Raw genomic sequence first — 25,991 nt, 5'->3', positions numbered from 1 at the left:
TATTTAGTATATTTAGTAAATCATGGTAAAAATGTAGTGCAGAAGTCACATGGACCACTTTCATGGTGCTGTTTTGAAAGAAGTCATTATTTCAACTTCAACTTTTGCTTTTAACCATGACACAGGAAGAGAATTTATAGTGCACGAAGAATACATTTTTCTACAAGCACTGAAAGAACTTTTAAATTAGGGTTTTAAGGTTCTAATAACAGACTTTCATTCTTTTTTGTCTTTTTGAATGAATGACAGCTTAATAGATCTTTCTATACCGTAGGTCTAGCTGAACCAGTGTGAGTGTGTATTGCATGCTGACACACTTGTGCTGAACTTGATGAACTTCAGCTGAAGTCTCGATGGGGTTCTATTTTGGCAGCTGAAAGTTTGCCTGGTGGTTTCTGGCTGAGGAGAGACACAGTCTCACTTCCTTCTTGAACAAACTGTGGCCTGAGCCTCACCGCGGACACTTTAAAACGGGAAGAAGGGGGAACAAGAAATGTTTGCATGAAAAGTCTCCATGTCTTAAAGAAATTGTCCATGCGCATATGTAGAAATTGCAGGTGTGTGTATGCGGGTGAATGTATATAAACTGAACACAGCCTGTGCCACAAATAAACGTTTGCTTGTAAAAGAAACGTTGCAACTGGCAATTCACTTAAACATATTACACAATATGGCTTATTTATATTTATTTAAAATATTTGATTTCATTTTATGTTTTTAAATATTACAAACAGACACATAAAGTGGACAAATGTATGCATTTCTCTTTTACTGCAAAATAAAGAATATATTGAATGAACTAATCCCAGTGGAATTATCATAAAATGGCCATGTGACCATTTAGATGCATCTTCAAAGGCCTAAAAGAGGTCAGTGTGGTTTATATCTCAAAAAATAAATGAAGAAACCTGATTATTGGCACAAGAAAACTTCAAATACAGTGGTGCTTTTGAACAGAAACTCTCTTTAAATCAGAAGAACACACACATTGACAAGAAGACGACAAAAATGTGTTTCGCGTGCACAGCTTCACTAACAAAAAAACCCCCTATAGCTTAGAAGAAGTTACAGTGATTCCTATCTTACAGTGAGACAGAGGTCTATATGAGTTCATTGCTTGGTGTGTCCCGCAAAGTGAACTCATGTCTTAGAGTGTTCTAGTGTCCTAATGTGGCCTCTCTTCTTATCTTTCTTCCTAATCCCTCTGCAGATCCACCAAGAGGAACATATGGGGAGCATATGTGTCTAGTCACATTCTTCAGCAGACCTGACCCACCACAGAGACCCAGGCTACAACCGACCTGACCCGGCAAGAGAGGGGACAACACGCTTCCCTTTCACTTAACCAGAGATGTCAGTCAATGACTCAACTCGACACCAAAAAGATCCTCTGTCTCACCTTCTTCACTTTCAGTACAACCTGAATAATGCATACGGAAGACGAGCAGAGGCCTATTATCTATTATGACTCCATTCATTATATATAAACATACTTCTGTCTGTTAATTGACGCAAAAAAAAAAAAAAATTCTGCCTAAAAATTAAAAAAACTGACCCGCCGGCAGTTCCAGTCTGTATGAGATTGTTTCTGTCTTGTAACACAAACGGGAAAAAAAACAGACAATTACAACGAATGGGGATCGGAGATTTTGCGCTTAAAATTGATCCAAATGCATCACAGTATTTATTTGAAGTCTTCTGACGCATATGATAGCTTTTTGTAACAAAAAGTCCAAAATGTACGTGGTTTCCCAATGATAATCTAATCTTGTTTGGACTTCATAAATGGATCACAAAATTGTGAACAAATAATTTAAATTTTAAACTGATTCGTCGAAGATCAATTCGTTCATGTTTTTGCGCATCAATTTGCATACTTAAAGTGCACCTATTATGCCATTTTTAAGGTTGCTAATATTGTTTTATGAGTCTCCTAAAACAGGTTTACATGCATGCAAGGTCAAAAAACACTTTAGTTTTCTCAAAAAATATATTTAATTTTACCTCATTTCTAAATGATTCGTAAAGAATCAGTCTCTCTAAACCCCTCCTTTCCGTGAGCCCTCACTGCTGTGATTGGTCAGATGGCGCAGTCCTTTGTGATTGGTCTACCTCGTAAAGCGCGTGTCGGAAACGAAACACCCATTGCCATGACGGAATGACAGCCCTGGAAGACTTGCCATTACATAGAAAAGATGGTGGTATTGATTGTACCTTACCAATTCGAGCCGGAGACTGATGATGAAACGGTTGAAGTGGCTGATCGACAAAGACTGATTCGCAAGCACGACTGGAACAGGACGTTTCTCAGTGGTAAGTGTCAAGTGTTTACAAGTTCGTCGTAATTATAAGATGTAGATAAAACAAATGTACTCTCACAGCGTAGGATACAGCGTCTTCTCGACATGATGTTAACCACGCGGAAATTTTACTGTGTTTGTGGGCGGGCAAGTTGGCGACGTAGAACGTGGGCGGACATTATGCAAATGTGTTACTTCGTGACATACAGCCGTAACAGAATAAGATTCGAATTCCTGACGACTCGTTTAGGCAATTGTGAGCCGACTTTTTTTTTTGATAGACAATAACTTTATTTATCATGCACTGTCGGCTTCACAGCTTTGCAGATAGTTTATGTTCACATACAGCTACATCATGACACACTGCATGAAAGGTAATATTCGAAAAGGCATAATAGGGGCGCTTTAATTGTTATGGGTCTAGTCTTCCTTACATAAAATTAACTGCACAGTGACTGTTGATTCTTGTGTGATGAACAGAAATGAAGCAAAACATGCCTTTGAAAGCACTCGTTTTTCTTGATATGCAATTCTAGTTTCATACACGTTCTTCTGGACCCCTAACAACATCAGATGCCGATTAGCCATTTTGAGCAAATTTCCTGTGAGGACACTGTTCTGTAAATTAATATCAGACTCACTTGTACACACTCTCACCCATCAAACTCATAACACATGTGATACACAATACACAAATTCAAACAGATTGCTCTCAGCATTAAAAAAAAATTACAGACTCTTAGTTCATATATTCACACCTTTATATACAATTATGGCTTCATATAACAGCTGCAACTTTTACTTTTTGTTAAATTAAAATCAATTCTTCATCGCTGTTTACATTACAATATTAATAGGCACTTCCTCCATGTAGAACTAGTCTAAAAAAAGCATGTGGTTCTGACAAAGACTGTACGATGAGTGTATGCTTCTAATGTCCAATTGGCTACAGTGGGAAAACATCTCCCATCTCAGTTAGGTCATGTCAGACAACATTAAAATCAGCAAAATTAAAATTAAAAAACAACAACTTCACAAACACATTTGAGACAAATTTTTAAGAAATTAGAGTCAAAACAAATGACATTTCTGATGATTAAATAAGACAAAATCAATGCGATTTACATGTCAAAAGATCCAAAAAATCTAGACCAGAAAAAAACTCAGTCAGTGACACAATTATTATTATATACAGATATTAGATAACAGACACAAACAAACAAAAGCATACTTTGAATAATCATAGGCAGTCTGAAATTACTACATAAAGCAGATTGTTGTTTTATATCTGTTAAAAATATATGAACATGTTTAAAATATTCTTTATAATTTACAAACCTTCCTGGTACACCTCACTGCTTGGATAGAAAATCTCACAGGTTAGAAATCTCAACGCATTAAATATTTTGTAGATGTGTGTGTGCGTGCGCATGTACAACATTAAGACAAGAACACAGAGAAAAATCTTAAATTACACAAAATTTTCAGATAATTTCTGTCAAATACATAAATGTAAAAAATTTTAAGAGGCCTTTAGCCTGATGCCCTCAGATAGATGCAAAATCAGTCTTAAGTAAATGTGGCTTCCAGTGACCTTTTCTGAGGATTCTAGAATCCCAGCATAGCTCATTTTAAATTGGTTTCATTTTGCCATTATGTTTAACTGGTCAATGACAAACAAAAAAAAATTATCCAGGATGATGAAAATATCTTGTGCCAAGATATGTGGATTTTAGAGTTCCATTTCAAAATACAAGAATTTGTTTACTCTAAAAATATCACAAAAGAGGGGGGAAAAGAAAGCAAAATATTATAAAATGTTTTCAAATACATTTTCCAAGGTAAAAACCATTATTATTATTATACAAATATGAATGTTTGAATCATGAATATCATGAAGTTTTCTTGGGGTTATACTTGAGGGGAAGGCACAAAGTACATATCATTATATACAATGAAAGAATTTCATCCAGCAGTTTGAGAAAATCTATGTTATATATACAGCAAACAAGGCCACAATAAAGGATATTTTTTAGACATTTATAAGCTGGGAGGGGTTATTGAAGAGCATTTAAAATGACCTGTAAGAAGCTTACAAATGTACAAATATAAACATTTCATTTATCATCCCATCAGTACAACAAAAATATACATCTCTGTACAAAACACATTCATTCAGCACCCTGAAATGACAAAGATAACTGTAATGTAGACTACAACAGACATTACACAGCACTCCAGTTTATATGACACACACATCTGCCCTGAATAAATATACAAAACAATCTCAAATGTCTTTGAAAAAGTGTTTGACGTGACTATTTTTGATTAGCCAGCTTCAATATTTACACTCTGACTAACCACAAGCAAAAAGCAGATTATGATGATTCCTGACAATCATGGACTGGAACAATGTACTGTAAATCAGTAAATAATGACCATTCACTGGCCTCTGCTGATTGGTTGCAGAAGTTCTGACTGAGGTAAACCGTTCATGAGGTGCATGCACACACTTCAGAGAGAGAACAGAGAAAACTGTAATAGTGAACTAAAATAACATCAGTCATGTCAGCAATTTTTCTATTTTATATGAGATATACAAAGTTGCAATTGTGAGAAATTAAGTCAGAATTCAGAGAAATAAAATTGGAAATGCTAAATATACTGTATAGTCACAACTACAAGAAATAAAGTAGGTGGCGGTACATGTGGCGGTAACAGGCATTTTGGTTGATTATGTACTGTAGTCACAACACAAGAAATAAAGTTGCAATTATGAGAAATAAATTCAGAATTGGGAGAAATAAAATCGGAATTTGTAAGATATATATTCACGAGTCACGACTACGAGAAATAAAGTCGCAATGGTGAAAAATAAATTCAGAAGAGAATTCAAATTGGAATTGCGAGATCTATATTCACAACAACATGAAATTGAGTCACAATTGTGAGAAATTCATAATTGGGAGAAATAAAATTGGAATTGTGAGATATATAGTCACAACTACAAGAAATAAAGTAGGCGGCGATACATGCAGTGGTAATAGGCATTTCGCTTGACTACCTACTGTAGTCACAACTACGAGAAAAAGTCACAATGGTGAGAAATAAATTCAGATTTGGGAGAAATGAATTTGGAATTGCGAGATATATAGTAAAAACCATGAGAAATAAAGTAAGCGGCAGTACACATGTCAGTAATAGGCATTTCGCTTGACTACCTACTGTAGTCACAACTACTACAAATAAAGTTGCAATTGTGAGAAATAAAATCAGAATTGTACGATATATAATCACAACTACGAGAAAGGAGAATTAAAATTGGAGTTGTGAGATATATATATATTCACAATTAGGAGAAACAGTCACAATTGCGAGAGATAAACTCAGCGTTGAGAGAAAACAAAATTGGAATTGCAAGATATATAGGCATACATATATAAAAAAAGGTGCAATTGTGAGAAATAAAGACAAATAAAAAGTTGCAACTGTGCGAAGATGGGCTTCAATGATGCCAAAAATCTATTTATTTATTTTACTTTTGTTTTATTTTCATTCGTAATTGTTTTATTTTAGACTTTTAACAATTGAGTCCTTGCAGATGGGAAGGAAATGTAAGCTTGTAATCTCTCTTGTATGTGTAGCCTTTTGGTATGACCTACAGCATTCAGTCTGCTTTAGTCAACTGTTGATTGACCTGCTATATGTCTATGACATATTTACATATATATTCACACACATTTGTTATGATTAATTCATATTATAATCAAAAACAGCCTTCCTCACCAATGTGTATATGTTTGAGTAGATAAGGTGTTTATCCCGATACCCAGCTGTGCGTGTTGGTCTTGACTCCATGTGGGAAACTCTGTTGACTGCTCATGGGGTCGAAGTTGAAGTCCAGAGCATCGCCGTCCATGAGCGTGTCATGAAGGACGGTTTCTACGTCACACTCCAGCTGCTCGATCGACATGTCATCTAAGTCACTGGGCAGCCGCTCCGGGTGGCTGTGATGGTGGTGAGGACCCGGTCCGTGCCTGTGGAAACCGTTGCCATTGGAGTAATTTGGCATCCTGTCTTCGCCTCCGCCTCTACCCAGTTGAGCATGATGAGGCAGGTGTGGTTGTAGCTTCATGTTACCGAGGCGAACAGGATGCCCGTGGGGCAACAGGGCACAGCCGTTCATGCCTATTGCTGGTGATGGCAATTGATGAAGCAAGCGCGGGTGCCCATGCAGGTGAGGATGCGTGATCATTTTGGCCCCCTGTCCCATTTGTCCCTGACTAGCATAGCTAGGTAGCACCCGTCGCCCTTCTCCAGACCCCACTGACTCTAAAGGCTGCATCATGTCCCCTCTCGGATCGGCTTCTGCGGTCAGCAGCTCTTTGAGCAGCCCTGCGGCACAGTTGTACTGACTCACGAAGGGTCCGTAGCCTCCTGGTTGACTGTCTGATAAAGTCGGTATGGCAATGGGACTCTGTCCGCCCATCCCGGCCTGTCCATACAGGCACCTCCGGTAGTCCTGCTGAACTTGGGGCTGAGGACCCATACTGGGAGAGTTGTAAGACGGGTACCCAGGGCTACCCTGCATCATGGGCGAAGACAATGCAGTTTGGGTGTCTTGGCTGCCCTGGGTGCTATTTTTGGGTGAGATGAGGTTGAGGTTGTCTAAGAGATTGTCCATCATCACGTTCTCAGAACCATGGTGACCCGCCACTTCGGACAGGCTGGGGAGGGGGCCACCCAGTTTGGTGCCTGGGTACCCGATGGGAACCTCACCAGCCTCATCCTCTTCAGGTAGGAAGGGTGAGCGACGGCCGCTGAGCGTACTGGCATCAGAGCTGGCGCGGGTACGAAAGGTGGTCCAGGGTTCAAAGTCTTCATTGCTGTGAGAGTTGGGACTGCCGAGCCATTTTGGGTACTGAGAACCAGGACTGTTAGAACTACCATCCAGTCCACCCTGCATCGACATCTACAGATGCAAAAGAAGAGCCATGAAAACCAACTGTAACACATTACTGTTCAGATATATTGCTGTAAGTCATTCTTACACAATGTCTTCACTAGAAATGGCACAACTATGGATCATCTGATCAAATTGATCACAAACCAATCAGATTTTCAGAAGATCAGGGTTTTGAGGCCATGCATTATTTTTAAACTGAATTTCAATGGAGAAAAAAAATTCTGGGTTGTTTTGGAATAGAGAAATAATTGTACACATTAATTTTGCACCAATAAAATTGTGTATAAATATGTTTTCATTATTATTATAATTAATATTTTTTATTTGAATTCAACTGTCTATTTATGTATTCATTCATTCATTTTTATATATCTATTTTATTTAATAGTCCAGAGACCAGAACCATAATCAATTGACTTCGCAAATATGAACAAAAATATATAACAAATGAAAGAAAAAAAAAAAAAGAAAGAAAAAATGAAAAAAAATTTTTTTTTTAAATAAATAAATGCATTTCACATTATATTTGTAAACAATTTATTCTGTTTCAGGTGGTCAGGCAAAATAAAGTAGCTTGAAGTGCATCAAAAATAGAAATGGGGAGCTCATTGACTAAAGGCATGTCATAATGTACCATCATTTATGTTTTTCTGTGTTGACAACTTTATTAATTAAAATGTGAACAATGCGTTGCAATGTGCCACTTACATCTGACACAGAGAAATCAAAGACAAGATTTTTTTATGTGTGAATATATAAACTGTGTAATTGATTGCAAAAGCCTTATGTTGAGTGATGTTTGCAGCAGTTCAAATCAACTCATTCATATTTTGGCACACAGTGAATCTGCAACTAGTGAGCAAGCAGAGACTGTTTTCTCCTCAGCTGACCTTTTTCTTGGCTGCTCGTCCGCGGCTCTTCGTGAACTTGCTGTTGTTGTCCATGGAAGTGGCTCTCCGGCGTGGAGACTTGCCACTCTTTCCCCCCTCAGGGTTCAGCATCCACCACGAGCTCTTCCCTGTTCCTTCATTCTGGACGCGCATGAAACGACTGTGCAAGGACAGATTGTGTCTGATTGAGTTCTGACAGAGAGAGAGAGAGAGCAAACAGGATGAGAACATGGAAATCTGAGTATAGATGTCTCACTGGAAACCATTCACAAGAAGTGGAAATGACCTGCGATCGTCCAATCAATATCATAATATCTTGCTTTTACCCAATAAAAAAAGATTTTAACACATAATATCTTGCTTTTGTACTGTAATACATGCAGTAGTATTGATAAAACAGACACTATTTTGACAGACAAGTTGCTGTGAGGGTGTTTGTGTGTTTGAAGAATGACAGATATCACTTTATCTTATGTTGCCAAATCATATGCACACAATTGCAGATACAATCATATATAAACAGTCTTTTCAGATCCTAGTGACAATATGAAGTAGAGGAATAGCCAGTTAGCTGGCAGAGGAAGAACTGTATTAGTCATGTCCTTTTCGGAGGCACACACTGAACTCAACGTATACACACGCACATCCTGTGCTAATGATATTTTGTCTGCTTCGGTTTTTCCATTCACACCCTGACCAGACCTTCATCTACTAAGAAAAAGAAGCGAGACTACCACAGTACAATTTAAAAGTCTCAAACACTTTGCTAGCTTAACTCTTATTGTGATTCCTTGGGAGAAAAGTGACATATAATTTAGGCCTGAACTGTCATTAAGAAGAAAAAAGTAAACAATACAGACTTTTAGAAAAGGATAAAGGACAAACTCAGTATTGTAATTGTGACTGGTAATTTGTTTTGTGTGGTATTTTGACAATACCATGCCATCATAATAACCAAGTTAAAAATTAACAGAGTTACAAAAGGTCATAACGGAGTTATTTCAAGATGGTAAAAATAAGAGTAAATGTGACATTTATTAACGGTGTTGTGTGATGAATGTCTGATGATTGAAGGGTTTTCAAATTAAGTGAAGTGTAAATTGAAGTGTTTTGTAATTAATAAATGATTAACAACAGACATTAAAAATAATATAAGTATATAATGACAAATGGCTATAATTACTCATTTTTTCCCTCAGAAATAGAAAAAATAAGTACATTTAATAGAGGTATTGACGTCTATGATAGTAGAAATAAAACCTATCCAACATCATAATCCTTTTTCAAAATGTCAAATATGAAGCCTGTTTTAGTATAATTCAAGTAATGTACAAAACAAAAGAAAAGAACCGTTTCCTCCATCATACACATAGACCACATGGATCCACGTGTAAAAACACTTTGGATCTTTCAAAGGGAAGAGTTGCTGGTTTTATTCGCATTGATTATGTGTCTCTAAAACATTCAAAAATCTTTGTGGGAAGACTTAGTAAATCAACACTTAACAGTTGAAGCATTATGACTGTATTGGTCCAAGCAAATTAAGTATTTATGCATTACTACATTTTAAATAAACAATGTACTACAAGCAAGGACAAAAAAAAAAATCAAGTGTCGCTTTACTGGATGGATGAACAGTCTGTTTCCTGTGTAGCAGGAAGTAAAGTGGTCGGAAGAGGTAAAGCAGAGGCTCAAGCCCCAGAAGAAGGTCAGCAGGAGGTTACCTCCGACCTTTTATGCTGAAGGTCATGACCTTAGAGGTCAAGTCAAGGGAAATACGGCTTCTACATCACAGAATCAGCGAAGAAAATGCCTGCATAGATTTGAACAGGGTGAATGAGTAAGTGTGCAGGGGGTCTGGAAACACACGTTCTGGATCTTCTGTCTGACCCGTTTAACTGGCCCTACTAGGATAAGAATAATGAGGGAAAACAGAGTAGAGGAAAGGATGCTGAGTGAGAGGAAAAGGAAGAACTGGAGGAATAGAGATAAAATGAGAAAGAGAGGTACCAGTATGGAAAGTGAAGTGGTGGAGACAGAGGGAGGTAGTAGGCATTGAGTCATGAAGGAGGAGGAGGAGGAGGAGGAGGAGGAGGGTGTGTTGAGGTAGAGGCGGGGCAGTGGGAATGTTTTCCTGCTGAGAGGGATGGGGTCGATGAGTTCGCTGTGTGACTGTGCGTGTGTGTAGAGGAGGACAGCCTCTCCAGTACTGCTGACAGACCCTTGCAAACAGACACAGGGAGAGTAATAACGTATGGGGCTGTCTGGCGTCTGTCTGCACTGTAACAGAACCCCCACAGCACAGCCTCGCTCCACTCTGACACTCAGAGAGAGAGAGAGAGAGAGAGAGAGAGAGAGAGAGAGACAGAGAAATACACACAGACACAAAGAAAGACAGAAATAAAGAAAGACACAGACACTGAAAAAATACGGATGTCTGGCTATTAAAATTCTGTCCAATGTTAATAGTTGATAATCATTATGTTCAGGCCGTTAAAAGGGCCGATACTGAAAAATTCTATACTATTTTGTTCTATTATAATATTCAAAATACACACACACACACACACACACATATACAATGCCAACACTGCCAACATTACAATTCTATTTATACTTTTATATTTTTAATTCAAATTAAAACGTCAATGAAAATGCTTTTTAAATACTACAGCATTATAATATACAACATTAACAATTAATATTTTGAGACTTGCACCCTAATACAATCAGTATTTTTCACATATTCTGATTCAAATTAAATTCATAACAATAAAAACAATTATAATATAATAGATTATAAATAAATATGCATTTTTCTCAAAATTCGAAATGTTTTACAAATTTAAAACAAGTTGTTCGTAATTAGTAAAACATAATTACACTAAACACACACTTACCATTTTTAACTTGAACTTTTCTGTACCCAAAACATAATTCAACAGAGGAAAAAATCTCTTGAACTTTATACTTCACTCCTTCTATAAAAGTACGTAAGAAAGAAAGACAGACAGACAGAAGGAAAGAAAGGCAGAAAGAAAGAAAGAAAGAAAGGAAGGATGTTGTGAGTGTTCCAGTATACTCATGCATTAATTCATCTAGTCATATTAGCAGATCACGCACACACGGTCACATTCAGAGCAAAAGTGCACATGTTTTGCACATGCACACCAGGCCGGATGGCAGGATGTGAGTCACTACAGGAATGCGATGGAGAAGGTGTCACAGTTTTCTAATCAAACTGGTGATCACACATTCAAACGAACAAAATTACATTAATGCTTGAATAGTTTCAGGGTCAGGTATGGTTGTTTATTTACTCAATACCCTCAAAATAGATTGAAGCTTGCAGTTAGTCTTTGACTACTGATCTGAGGCCAGCTTTATAATGTACAGTACAGGAAGTGAGTAATAGCTAGGGCTGCATGAAATCTGCTCCCCCAGAAAACAGAAAAAGGCTCTTTAGATTTCTACAAATATTCATAAACAGAAACATCACCGCATCAATTCAACTGTGTCACAGATGTCAATTCTGGATGCTGTTTGAATGCACACAAATGCAAATTAGATTTGAAGGTTGATTTTCAATAGCAAATGAAATGTCATTTTGTTGCTCATACAATGCTACTCGATGGCTCCAAAGATTTGAAAAACAGCCCACAAATTGCATGGATTACTGTTATTTTGGAATGACGTGAACAAATTAAGATTGTTAATTAATTAAATTGTAAGAGTTGAGTGAATTAGCCTAGTAATTCTGGTCTGAGATCAGCACATGGGACATCTATACTGGTGTGGGGCCTTCACCTCTCTCTACCCTTGTCTTATCACAGGTATTCAAGGTATTTCAAGGTTACATGATGACCTTTGGTCTCAGATCTGGGATATCCCCAACTGATCTGCGACACTAAAGAAAAGTGTGCATTAAAATCCCCTTTGGGTAAGATCTGAGTCAACTGAAGTGTGAGATGAAAAACTGTGGACCCATGCACCAATTTCTACACAGATGGGTGGGAAGTGTGCAAAGAGTTTGTGCAAATTGAAACTCCTCTAATTTCACATAAAGGTTTGTCAGTCAGGACAGAATCAGTTCCATAAGCAATAAATGAAATCAATGAGATGCAGCCATCATGAGGAGAGCAAAGCCTTCATGAGAGGCAAATGCCACTCAAATTACATTGCGTTGTAGTTATTTACAATTATTTTTAATTCAACTGATTAAATAAAAAAATATAAATAAAATAAAATCTTGTAATCTTGTAATAAAAAACTACCAAACATTAATCAAATGTATTTGAGAATGGAAATATTATTTATACTAAATAATTCATGAATTAATTTATGAAATTACAAATATAAATTCCATAAGTTTTCAAATCAAGCCATCATCAGGGAAAAAAATAGTATAGGCAAATAGCACTCAAATTTCATGGTTATTGTAGTTATTTAGTTATTTAACAAACACACACACATGTGTACATTGCTATAATTATTGATAATTATTTACTAAATTAAATTAAACTAAACTATTATACATATGAACTGAATTCAACATCATAGTTCTAGCACACCCAGTATATAAAATTTCTTTGCAGGTCAGGTATGACAAATTGGTAAACAGAAGCGAATTTGCTTGTAGTACCAGGTGCGGGTGGCAAATAAGTGTGTGTGATGCTGTAACAGGTGTGTGTGTGCATGTGTGAAAAACACATTTCTATTATAATCCTCAGAGCTATTTTTGCAGTGATAGGTGCCAATAGGCCATGCTGAAGGGGTCACTATGTATTTGAGTGCGCGTGTGTTTGTGTGCACGTGTGTGCGCGTCAGATCTCCTGAGGGATTTATAAACAAGTCCGAGAAACCCCATCTGCATCCTGTCTGACACCTCAGACACCACACACACTGACTGCCACTCAATAACAAGCAGGCATTATTAATCAGCCATCACCATCTCACAATTATGAGATATAGTCACATTTGTGAGATACTGTTGGAACTGTGAGATATTAATTCACATTGTGAGAAATTAAGTTACAATTTTGAGATATAAAGTCACAACTGTGAGATATTAAGTCCCCTTTTGAGATACCTGTATAGTCAAAACTGTGAGACATAGTCACAATTATGAGATACAGTCACATTTGTGAGACATTGCAATTATGAGATATAAAGTCTCAATGTATAAAAGTCAAGATGTATGATCACATTGTAAGACCTTAAGTCACAATAATGAGATATAGGCCCGGTTTCACAGACAGGGCTTAGACTAAGCCAGGATTAGGCCATAGTTCAATTAGGACATTTAAGTAATTTTTATAAACGTGCTTTAGAAAAAACATTACTGATGTGCATCTTGAGACAAAACAAAGGCATGATATATTTTAAAATCAGTCAGTGCAAGTTTCTTTCAGTTGAAACAGCTCAGACTTACACTTTAGTCTAGGACTAGGCTTAAGCCTTGTCTGTGAATTCAACATCATAGTTCTAGCACACCCAGTATATAAAATTTCTTTGCAGGTCAGGTATGACAAATTGGTAAACAGAAGCGAATTTGCTTGTAGTACCAGGTGCGGGTGGCAAATAAGTGTGTGTGATGCTGTAACAGGTGTGTGTGTGCATGTGTGAAAAACACATTTCTATTATAATCCTCAGAGCTATTTTTGCAGTGATAGGTGCCAATAGGCCATGCTGAAGGGGTCACTATGTATTTGAGTGCGCGTGTGTTTGTGTGCACGTGTGTGCGCGTCAGATCTCCTGAGGGATTTATAAACAAGTCCGAGAAACCCCATCTGCATCCTGTCTGACACCTCAGACACCACACACACTGACTGCCACTCAATAACAAGCAGGCATTATTAATCAGCCATCACCATCTCACAATTATGAGATATAGTCACATTTGTGAGATACTGTTGGAACTGTGAGATATTAATTCACATTGTGAGACATTAAGTTACAATTATGAGAAAAAGTTGCAACTGAGATAAAGTCACATTGTGAGAAATTAAGTTACAATTTTGAGATATAAAGTCACAACTGTGAGAAATTAAGTCCCCTTTTGAGATACCTGTATAGTCAAAACTGTGAGACATAGTCACAATTATGAGATACAGTCACATTTGTGAGACATTGCAATTATGAGATATAAAGTCTCAATGTATAAAAGTCAAGATGTATGATCACATTGTAAGACCTTAAGTCACAATAATGAGATATAGGCCCGGTTTCACAGACAGGGCTTAGACTAAGCCAGGATTAGGCCATAGTTCAATTAGGACATTTAAGTAATTTTTATAAACGTGCTTTAGAAAAAACATTACTGATGTGCATCTTGAGACAAAACAAAGGCATGATATATTTTAAAATCAGTCAGTGCAAGTTTCTTTCAGTTGAAACAGCTCAGACTTACACTTTAGTCTAGGACTAGGCTTAAGCCTTGTCTGTGAAACGGGGGGGATAAAGTCACATGTAACATTTTGAGATATTAAATAACACTGAGACATGAGAATCCTAATTATGAAATATAGTAACAATTGTGAGATATGAAGTTGCAAGTGTGAGATATGAAGACTTCCTTGATTTTGAGGTATAGATATAGACACTTTTTATAGGGCTACTATTTATCAGTATTTGGGTTTGAAGAAAGCGGTGGTGGTACTATCTGCACTAAAAGAGAGCAAATCGCTCACAACACATTATGCACTTGCTTTGTTACAGTAATAATGGGAAGGCCTGCAGTGTAGACACGGTGTAAAATGCTCTACTGAGAACATATTCAAACATTGGCTCCAGTGGATTGGATAACTCCTGCACAGCTGTTTGACTGCAGCCAGTCAGCCGTGACATCTTGACAACGAACACCAGTCCGAGTAAACAAGCAGCGCTTCCAAAGACCAGGTGCGAACTGACAGACAAGTGCCTGATGTTCACACATAAACATAATACCACACCTCCCTCCCTGCCATATGCACACAAAGCAGTAAACGTACAGTTTGAAAGGGATCTCAAAGATTAATTTGAGAAAGGAAATTAAAGAAAGAGATGAGGAATGGGATCGGGGCATGATGCAAGCTAGACTCCATGTGTGCACCAAGGCTCAATATGTCTGGTAACTAGGCATTATGACTAAAATATGTGTCAAAAAGAGCTTTCCCGAGTTCTGATTGAGACAAAAGTGTCAGTGTGTGAGATTTCAGTGAGAGGAGATAAACACAAGTGGAATGTACAAGTTCAACAGAGAACGGCAAGAGGTCCTCAGAGATAAGCTGTGACATGAGACTTCAATGGGCTAACCACTTCCTCCTACGCACATCCGCTTTATCTCTCTCTCCTTCATTGTAAATATTTAGCAATGAAGTGAAAAAGAGGAAAATAAATACATTTGTGTGTCAGGGAACCTGTTATGAATGAAAAACTCAAGGTTAGCAGTTCTTTTAGTTTTCTATATACGTAAATACATACAGTACATGGAGCATTATTCTTAAAGTTCTTCAAAGTATCTTTTCCTCTTCATTCAGCAGAATAAGAATAAAATTATCTTGGCAAACTTTTCATTTACTTTTTCAGAAATCTGTTCAGTAATAAAGTATAGTGCATAACATGCCCTGGATAGTTTATGCTACAGATTTAATTGATACCTTGAGATGACCTCTTTGACCAGCAACTACCCAGAACACTCTAGAAACCACATGAAAAAGTATTAAAAACCAATTAGAACACCTTAGCAACCACATACTGTAGGCAACCACTCACCATACCTTAGGTATACTGTGTATATGTGTGTGTATATATGTATACTGTATATATATATATATAATATATATATATTGGTTAGGTAACAGATTAATTAATTATAATTAAGAATACAAAATATTTCTAATTATAATTATTGTGATCTTTTAAATGTGATAATGAATTAAAATGTATTATAAATATAAACTGAATTAAATATTAGACCTCAAACACATATTTCAGATCTTCCAGTGTCTTCTAGAGAAAAACAGTAGCACACTAATCTAGAAGAGATTCTCACCGGATTGACAAAAGCACCTGCACTTCTAAAGAAATCTTTAGCTACATTAAACACGCAGGCTGCACTTTACCTTCATTTCATGTGGTCGCAGAGAGGAGGGACAGGAAAAGATGACGAACGCAATGAGATATGCATAAACATACACATGGTTTCTTTGCGTGCTAAGAACTGTAATCTACCTGATACTGTAAAGATTAACACAATCCTGCTCATGCCTACTGTTAGGGATAAAATGCATAAACTGCAAAGAGACCTAATCTTGCTTGTTCAAAGTCTGTTTTCTTTTCTTTTTCTTTAGGTTAGTAGTTAAAAAAAAACATATGCAGAAGTGAGTGTAAATGTGTGTATTAGTGTGCATACTGGCAGCTGGGTTATTTTGAGAGAGTGAAACAGAGATGGAGACAGAGGGACAAAGTGAAAAGGACAGAGAGAAAAACTTGACGTCCCACAAGTGCAGTTAGAGAGAGGGCCCGTCACCCTCCTTGGCCCATCCGTTCAGGAAAAGCTGCGTAAAGCTGATAGGAGCCCCGTCTGCCCTCTCACTCTGACAGACCACAGGGCTCCGCGCGGGCACAGACCAGACCCACACAGAGGCCGCCAACGGGACATTTGGGGAGTAAAATGCCCTAATAAATGATACAAAGACCTGCCCTATGATGTAGCAATGAGACTCAGTGCCAAACAGGAAATTACCTTTGATAAGAGGAATCGCTTCTTTGTGTAATCCGACATTAGAGTCCCTGATTGCAGTATTGTTTATCAGTCAGTCACTCTAATGAGTAAATTACATTTTATGAGATTTAAGCAACAATACTAAGTAGCCCGACTGCGAAAAATGACGGATTAACTGCAGTTTCAAATAAAACTAAGCCGTTTAGCACTTTCAAAATGCTCGTTTTTTGAGCCTGGTTTGATTTTATGAAGATAAAAAAAAAAAAACTGGATGGATTTTTATTATTCTAAGATGGCTGTGTACACACATTGCTGTCCAAACACCTAGTAAAAGTGTATTTTGCATAAAAGGGGCCCTTTAACCAATCAGCTTGTGCCAAATAGTTTAACGCTGTGAATATCATCAATTTGCATTAATAACCCATCAGCCTATGCCATCTAGAGTTTCATGACACAACTTGCCATTTATGGCTGTATAAACTTTGTCTTGGATATTTCTCATAAAATGTTCGTAAAATGAAAAAAGTGTCACCAAGCATGCATTTATTTGATTAAAATATGCTAAAACATAGTAAAACTAATATTATCAAATTTTATTATCACTGTTGAAAGCAGTTTCTTCACTGTTACTTTTGATCAATTTAACGCATTTTTGCTGAAAGTATTAAGTTCTTTAAAAAAAATTAAAAATCTTACTGACCCCAAATTTTTGAACATTATCATATACACTAGTAAGAGTTTTGAACACTAAAACTAATGACTGTTTTGATGCTGGTCCTCCAACAAGTCTTCTTAACTAGCATAACTAGCAAGACTTTCTAGGTCAACCACCAGCCTCACCAGCAAATCTAGATGTACTTGATTAGCAGTGTTTGAATCTTTGAACTTTGACTGCAGATGTATGAAATTTCTAAAGTAACATGTCAGATTTTAACCACACAATGCTTAATTACTGTAGTCAGTCAGCTGATGAACAGATTTAAGCTTTAAAATTTAAAAATTTTTTAAGTTCATCCAAAAAAAAAAATAATTCTTGTTATCATTTTCTCATCCTCTTGTCATTCTAAACCTGACTTTTGTGGAACATTACATTTTTAAGTATGTTTAACCGTTTTTGTTTGCCTGTTTGTTTGTTTGTTTGTTTGTTTGTTTATGACAGAATTTTCATTTTGGGCTGAACTATCCCTTTACAGTACATTTTCTTTCAAATGCAACTGTTGAAAAGTTTGGGGTCTATAAGATTTTTTTTAAAGAAGCCTCCAATGCAGCATTTATTTGATCAAAAATACAGTAAAAACAGTAATATACTGTTTGAATATATTTTAAAATGTAATTTATTACTGTTTGCAAAGCAGAACTTTCAGCATCATTACTCCAGTCTTTAGTGTCACACGATCATTCAGAAATCATTTTAATATACTAGTTCGATGCTTAAGAAACATTTTACAGTTGTTGCGCTGCTTGGTATTTTTGTGGAAACTGATTTTTTTCAGGATTCCTTGATTAAAAGAAAGCATTTATTTGAAATAGACTTTTTGTATCAAATGTTAATATACTTTCTCAATTTAATGCTTCCTATTTAAATAAAAGTATTTTTCTTAAAATAATAAAACTCATCCCAAAATTTTGAAATGTAGTGTATGCAACAGCTCAATGAAACATCTCTAAACCAATGATACTTACAGGAAGTGACATCACATCTTTGCAGAGGAAGAAGAATGGACACACAAAACCAGGCCAAGGTCATGTGAGCAAGCCTTATCTATTCTCCTTTCATCGCTGGCTTTTTTCCCGCAAACAGAAAAGGCGTGCGCAAACACTCTCTCTCTCTCTCTCTCACACATTTATCTCTTTATCGTGGCTTTCCCACATCAACAAATGTCCACTCACTTCCTTTAACCCTCACAGTGAATGAAAAATACTTTTGAGAAATTCTAAAGTAGGTTTTTTCCTGCCACTCTTACATCTATCTTCAGAAAAGAGAAATGCATTGTATGTAAGTCGCGCCGGTGCCAGTTGACATACTGCACGTGTGGTAACGGTTCATGTCACAGGCCACTGAGAAAAATACAGACTTCCAGTAAGGCGCCAAGCATCGGAGATCTTTCTGCCCACCGGTATCCAGTGAGCAGCAGCCTCCCTTGAGAGAGAAAGAAAGCGAGAAACGGAATGGAGGGACCCCCTTCTGAGGGAACACCATCTGAAGACAAGCACCTTTACAGTACATTTTCTTTCAAATGCAACTGTTGAAAAGTTTGGGGTCTATAAGATTTTTTTTAAAGAAGCCTCCAATGCAGCATTTATTTGATCAAAAATACAGTAAAAACAGTAATATACTGTTTGAATATATTTTAAAATGTAATTTATTACTGTTTGCAAAGCAGAACTTTCAGCATCATTACTCCAGTCTTTAGTGTCACACGATCATTCAGAAATCATTTTAATATACTAGTTCGATGCTTAAGAAACATTTTACAGTTGTTGCGCTGCTTGGTATTTTTGTGGAAACTGATTTTTTTCAGGATTCCTTGATTAAAAGAAAGCATTTATTTGAAATAGACTTTTTGTATGAAATGTTAATATACTTTCTCAATTTAATGCTTCCTATTTAAATAAAAGTATTTTTCTTAAAATAATAAAACTCATCCCAAAATTTTGAAATGTAGTGTATGCAACAGCTCAATGAAACATCTCTAAACCAATGATACTTACAGGAAGTGACATCACATCTTTGCAGAGGAAGAAGAATGGACACACAAAACCAGGCCAAGGTCATGTGAGCAAGCCTTATCTATTCTCCTTTCATCGCTGGCTTTTTTCCCGCAAACAGAAAAGGCGTGCGCAAACACTCTCTCTCTCTCTCACACACATTTATCTCTTTATCGTGGCTTTCCCACATCAACAAATGTCCACTCACTTCCTTTAACCCTCACAGTGAATGAAAAATACTTTTGAGAAATTCTAAAGTAGGTTTTTTCCTGCCACTCTTACATCTATCTTCAGAAAAGAGAGATGCATTGTATGTAAGTCGCGCCGGTGCCAGTTGACATACTGCACGTGTGGTAACGGTTCATGTCACAGGCCACTGAGAAAAATACAGACTTCCAGTAAGGCGCCAAGCATCGGAGATCTTTCTGCCCACCGGTATCCAGTGAGCAGCAGCCTCCCTTGAGAGAGAAAGAAAGCGAGAAACGGAATGGAGGGACCCCCTTCTGAGGGAACACCATCTGAAGACAAGCACCTGGCCTTTGTGAGCATGTATCGGAGCAAACATGCCTTTGTGGGTGTGTGCATTTGTGTGTTTGTTATGAGTGAGTGTTTGCACGTGTACGTGTGTGTGTTACAGGATGCGGAGCCCCCCTCAACTAGCCCCCAGAGGCCTGCAGGGGCGTGTGTGTTATTGTGAGATGGTGTAAATAATAACACACCTCCTGTCCCTCCCCTGTTATTTCTCTCATTCTCCTCCCCAAATTTTTTTTTTTAAATAAATACAAATATAATCAAATAAATAAAGACAACTTGAAATAAAAGTTAATTCACTTATTATTTAATGAATTAATTTGTTAAAAAAATTATTTCGTGTTCATTTAAAAAAATGATTCGTCAGTTGAAGATTTGCTACGATTAGTAATTTCTCGTCATCAGAATATCTGATAAATTGATCTACCTCAAGCGAGTGAATGTTTTTATGCATATTTTGAAAATCGTATTTGTATCTTTGTTTTTTTAATTTCACATTTTTATGGGATATACCTGAATTATCTGAATATGTCCAGTGTTGTTATTAACTCAAATTAAAACTAAAACTATTAAAAATAATTTTCAAATGAAAATGTATTGAAATAAATAAGTTGAAGGACTAAAATACTAAAACTAATACTGAAATAAAAATGTAATTGAAATTAAAAGTGATAAATACACGTAAAAAATTTATAAAAATGTCAAAAGCATAATGTTACTGAAACAAAATAAAATCAAAATATAAAAGCTAACTCTAAATATGAATAAATACTATAATGGAACAAATAATATTAAATATCATTGTCATACAAAGTGATTATTATATGATTCTGGTAAGAGGATGATCAATCTGAGCATCCCTTCTACTAAGTTTCCTGGCCACTTTAACAACTTCCCTCTTCTGCTGATGTAACCAAGACCAAGTGTGCGGGGAAAAGTAATATTAACCAATAATATCACAGCCGAACATTCATAATTCAATCAAATGCTAAAGGACAATCGAGTCTGGTCCTATAATGCCTCCAAAAATCTCCACAGAACATCACATTCACAAAGATCTACTCATCCTCAATCTTTTCTGGCTTCATTGAGCAAGGAGTTAGCATCATCATTAATTTCCATGTGCTTTTAAAAGGATGGCAAAACTGCTTCATATTGCACAGTGGAGTCAAGAATGTATTCTGGAATGAACTAGACAGGCTGACGACGAGTTTTGTTGTCAAACTCTGGTGCCCTCCGTCTCCCGGCCAGGCAGAGAGAGAGTGTGTGTGTCTTTTTCAGGGGAGGGAATGTCGCTATTTTCCAGCCACTCAGCAGGAAACGCATCATCACTCATTGTGGGAGACGTGTGCACTGTTTTTACAGGAAAGTGCAAAAATAACCTCAAGCCAAAGGTTCCACCGGGGCCACTGGACTCAACATGACAAAGGTCCAGTAGCGGCTGAAGTTTTACATTAAAGGAAAAGGATATCACTGCAGAGGCCAGAGAAAAGGGTCATGTTTGATTTAGCTGTGGTTTTAATGAGATCCCTTCGGGGCAACAGATATGATTTTGATAGCAGGCGTAGGCGGGACCCAAAATCATTTTTTGCCAATCACAATTGAATTAAGCAAATGTACCAGCCTTAATATAATAATAAAATTATGTCATAAATAAATAATTAAATAAATAAACTTAATATTATATATTTAATGATTGAATTTAATGATGAAATAATTTTTCCATAATAAAAAAATAATGCAAAAACAAATAATACAAATTCCCTTATAATTACAATAATACAACTTTCAAATTTTCATGTGTTTTTCATTTAAGTCTATTTCAATTTGTTAAAAGGATTTTTAATAGTTTTTGCTTTAATTTGAGTTAATAACAGCACTGGACTTATTCAGTGGTCTCTTGATTGAATAATGCCATAAACCTTTGTTGATGTCAAAAATGTCAATTGTGAAATGAAAAATGCAAAAAAAAAAAAAAAACCCTGTGAAGTGGAAAATTTGTTCAATTCAGGGATTCAGGGATTCACATAAAAATGTGAAATTTTAAAACAAAGATACAAACATGATTTTCAAAATATGCATTAAACATTAATTAAGATGATTTCAAAAAAACAATTATTAAAATATTTAATTGTAGTATTATCTATCTAATCGAATCAAATCTATTTACAGTGCCTACGTGCAATTTTTTTCACGTTTTGTTATGTTGCTGCTTTGCGTTAAACTGCATCAAACAACTTTATCCTCACATCAATCTACACTCCATTTACCATAATGGTAAAGCAATAAACCGGTTTTAACATCTTTGCAAATTTATTAAAAATAAAAAACTTAAATGATTCCACTGCACAAGTATTCATACCCTTTTAAATTTAGCTCATGAGCATTCGTATTGCTTGTAGATGTTACTACACTTAGTTAACCTGTGGCAAATTCAATTGAATGGACATGATTTGGAAAGGCACACGTCTTAATAAAAGGTCTAACAGCTGATAATGCATATCAGAGCAAAAACCAAGTCCTGGGTCCTGGGTCAAAAGAACTGTCTGTAGAGCTCAGAAACAGGTTTGCGTCAAGCCACACATCTGGGGAAGAGTTCAGAAGCATGTAGTCTCTGTTACCCTTAATGGAAGAAGTTTGAAACAACCAGTACTCTTCCTTGAGCTGGCCTCCTGGCCAAACTGAGCAACTGATGGAGAAGGGCTTTGGTTAGAGTGGTGACCAAGAAGCTGATGGTCACTCTAGTTGAGCTCCATGATCATATGTGGAGATGGGAGAAATCTACAGAAGGACAAACATCACTACAAGTGTTTTTGCAAGTGTTATCATCAACACTATATGCTCAAGTCATAGAAGACATTTTATATATATTTCTACTAATAATGCACTATTTATAAATCAAGAGGAAACGGAGAAGAGCGAGTTGCAGGCATTCTCTGGGCATGATTTACACACACAGGAAGGACATGGACTCAGAAGTCTAATCAATGCTGAGAATGATTAGTGGTAGAAAATAAAACGGGGGAAGTCATTCATCAGTGTTTTCTCAGAGAGAGCTGCTTTCAAGATACTGCGTCTCTGTAACAGAGAGACAAGGATGCAGCAGCACTGGACAACGGAGACATTCGTAGGTCAGTGACCCTTAAGAGCGGGACGTCAGAGGGACAGGGAAGCTTAGAGTTACACAAGACAATGCTTTAACATGTTTAGATTTTATAAAAGGAATGGTTCATCATTTACTCGCCCTCAAGTCATTTCAAATCTGTGACTTTATTTATTCTATGAATCACGAACACGATCCAATCAAAACGTGATTAATAAAGTCCACTGATTCAACGCTGTTTCAATGTCAGCAACCAGTGCTGAACTGACAATCTCACATTCTTTCTGATGTTGTCTTAGTTCCCAAATAGTCAAAGACATAAGGACAGGGGAAGAAATGTTCAGAAATTACTGTTAAGCATGACAGTATCGGAAACACTGCACGATGCTGATGTAAGCGGTTCAAGTCAACTTCACTGAAGTCCCTCTGTAAACACAAGCCGCTGTGTTTTCTGACGGAAAGCAGAGGAAATGCTTTAAGGAACGTGCAGATGGAAATGAGCGCAGTGCTCAGGAATGGAGGATGTTTGACGCTTTTCCCTAGTAACCCCCTTTCCCTTCCATTCCTCCTCCTCTCCTCTCCCTCTCTCCACAATGCTGGAGGAGTTGTTGTCACCTCCTTTGATTGTGCAGTAGGGCTAGAGTACAGTGGGGCCTACAAAATACCCTCTGCTGCCTTTTAGTGACCCCAGTGACCCCAGATGCCTCTGAACTCTCTGGGACTTAGCGAGAGGAATCCCATGAGCGAGAATTTTTAGACAGAAATGGGAACACAGGTCATATATATGCTATATATATGTAGCCGTGCTTTAACAACAATGCAGACCTCCCATGATACCTCCACCACTACAGACATGGCATCAACGAGGTGCGTTCCTCTATATGACAGACAAGATCTGACAACAAGGATGAAGTTGACCTTTTGAAGACACACTTTGAAAGATGATACTGTCCTAAACAGCCTAAACCTGGTATGCTGCATCTTCCAGTGTTTTTATATATTCTTCTATAAAATAAAATGTAAATCTAAATATATATTTAAATTATTATTTTTTATGTTGTTGAAAGAAGTCCCTTTCAAATGTATAATGGTTTCCACAAAAATATTAAGCAGCAAAAACTTCTTCCAACACTGATAATAATAAAAATGACTATTAACAATTAATAACCTATAAAAACTGATAATAATTAAACAACAAATCAGCATATTATAGTTATTTCTGAAGTTTCATGTCACACTGAAGACTAGAGTGATGGTTACTGAAAATTTTGCTTTGCCATAATACGATTAAATTACATTTTAAAATGTATTCGAATAGAAAACAGTTATTTGAAATTGCAAAAATATTTCACATTATTACGGTTTTTATTGTGTTTTTGACCAAATAAATGTAGCCATGGTGAGACTTCTCTTTCAAAAATCATGAAATATCTTACTGAGCCTAACTTTTGAATGTTTTAAAAGTATAATCTCTTTAAAACAAAATGGAAATAGAAAATATATACTAACTTTTCATATAAAAACTATTTATCACTGAACTCGCTCTTTGAATGAATGAATTACCATCCAAACAATAAAAAATATATACAGATGACTGCAATATTTGGGCAAAAGAAAAATGGGCAAAAAAGAGAAGTCAAGAGATGTTTGGTCTTTTGTGGTAAGTAAAAGCACAGTGAGAGTTCTGATTTCTTGTGGTGTGGCTTTGACAAATAAAACAAATGTCTTATTGTCTTGCTTTCTGGAATAATTAGCTAAAGTTGGCACGACTTCAGCTCTGACGAGTCCATGTCTTTCCGTAGCAAGAGCAAACAAGTTTTTTTAGGAATGTCTCTGGCAAGCTCAAGGGTACATTCCAGTCTATCTTATACCTATCTTCATCATGAAGGGCAGTCAAGGCTTCCATGGTTCATTCTTATCTGCATGAATGCTACACCTCAGTGCAATTCAAAGAAAATAATTTCAATTCAAATTCAGTTTTCTGCAATAGATGTGTTCTGGCCTTTGGAAACCTATTCAAATAAATCCGCTTCAAAATTTCAACTAATTGCAAATCACCTGAAGTCAACTTTAATTTAGTCCAAATCCACTAATTCATTACCAATCAATTTGACCAATTATACCCACAACAATTTTGTCAATGAAAATGTTCACGGTCAAAAAAGATGAGCTTTTTATTTTATTTTATTTATATCTCAGATTCAATCAATCAAATTTTTTTTTTTTAAGAAAAAGAAAAACCTCTCCAGGTCAAAATGACCGGAATAAAACATGAGGATTACAGTAAATCATTATTCACTCTTATTTTGGTGCCAAAAATGAAAGTTCACAATAAAATTTTCACACTTGTCAATGAAAATGTTCACGGTCAAAAAAGATGAGCTTTTTATTTTATTTTATTTATATCTCAGATTCAATCAATCAAATTTTTTTTTTTAAGAAAAAGAAAAACCTCTCCAGGTCAAAATGACCGGAATAAAACATGAGGATTACAGTAAATCATTATTCACTCTTATTTTGGTGCCAAAAATGAAAGTTCACAATAAAATTTTCACATGAATTGTAATCATAAGGGACTGACTACATTACATTCTTTTTCTGCATTTCACCTTTGGCGCTGACATCCGGTTGTCGTCATTTGACATTTCAGTTTGGGGACTTTTTTCCTGATATCTGATGAATTCAGAGGGTTTTCACAAGTATCTTTTTGTCACGCTACTGTCCCATGCATGCACACTGATGTAGCTCTAGATTAAAAGCCACAGGTACCCACAGAGCCAAAGTCTGC

The 25,991-nt window shown here is 36.4% G+C and overlaps 1 protein-coding gene across 1 annotated transcript in view; it reads right to left on the bottom strand.

Moving 5' to 3' along the window:
• Nucleotides 1–5,757: 5,757 nt before the first annotated feature.
• LOC107588742 (forkhead box protein O1-B-like) overlaps nt 5,758–25,991 on the bottom strand; it is a 28,562-nt gene continuing 8,328 nt past the window's right edge. Inside the window, exons 2-3 of the mRNA XM_016276970.1 lie at nt 8,157–8,348; nt 5,758–7,272 (exon numbers count right to left, since the gene is read on the bottom strand). Of these exons, the coding sequence (XP_016132456.1) occupies nt 6,118–7,272; nt 8,157–8,348 (1,347 nt within the window). The 3' untranslated portion in view covers nt 5,758–6,117. The remainder of the gene's footprint in view (nt 7,273–8,156; nt 8,349–25,991) is intronic.

The sequence above is a fragment of the Sinocyclocheilus grahami genome, unplaced genomic scaffold (genome assembly GCF_001515645.1).
Source record: "Sinocyclocheilus grahami isolate Dianchi unplaced genomic scaffold, SAMN03320097.WGS_v1.1 scaffold7.1, whole genome shotgun sequence".
NCBI classification, from domain to species: Eukaryota; Metazoa; Chordata; class Actinopteri; order Cypriniformes; family Cyprinidae; genus Sinocyclocheilus; species Sinocyclocheilus grahami.
This window is presented reverse-complemented; position numbering and strand designations above follow the sequence as displayed.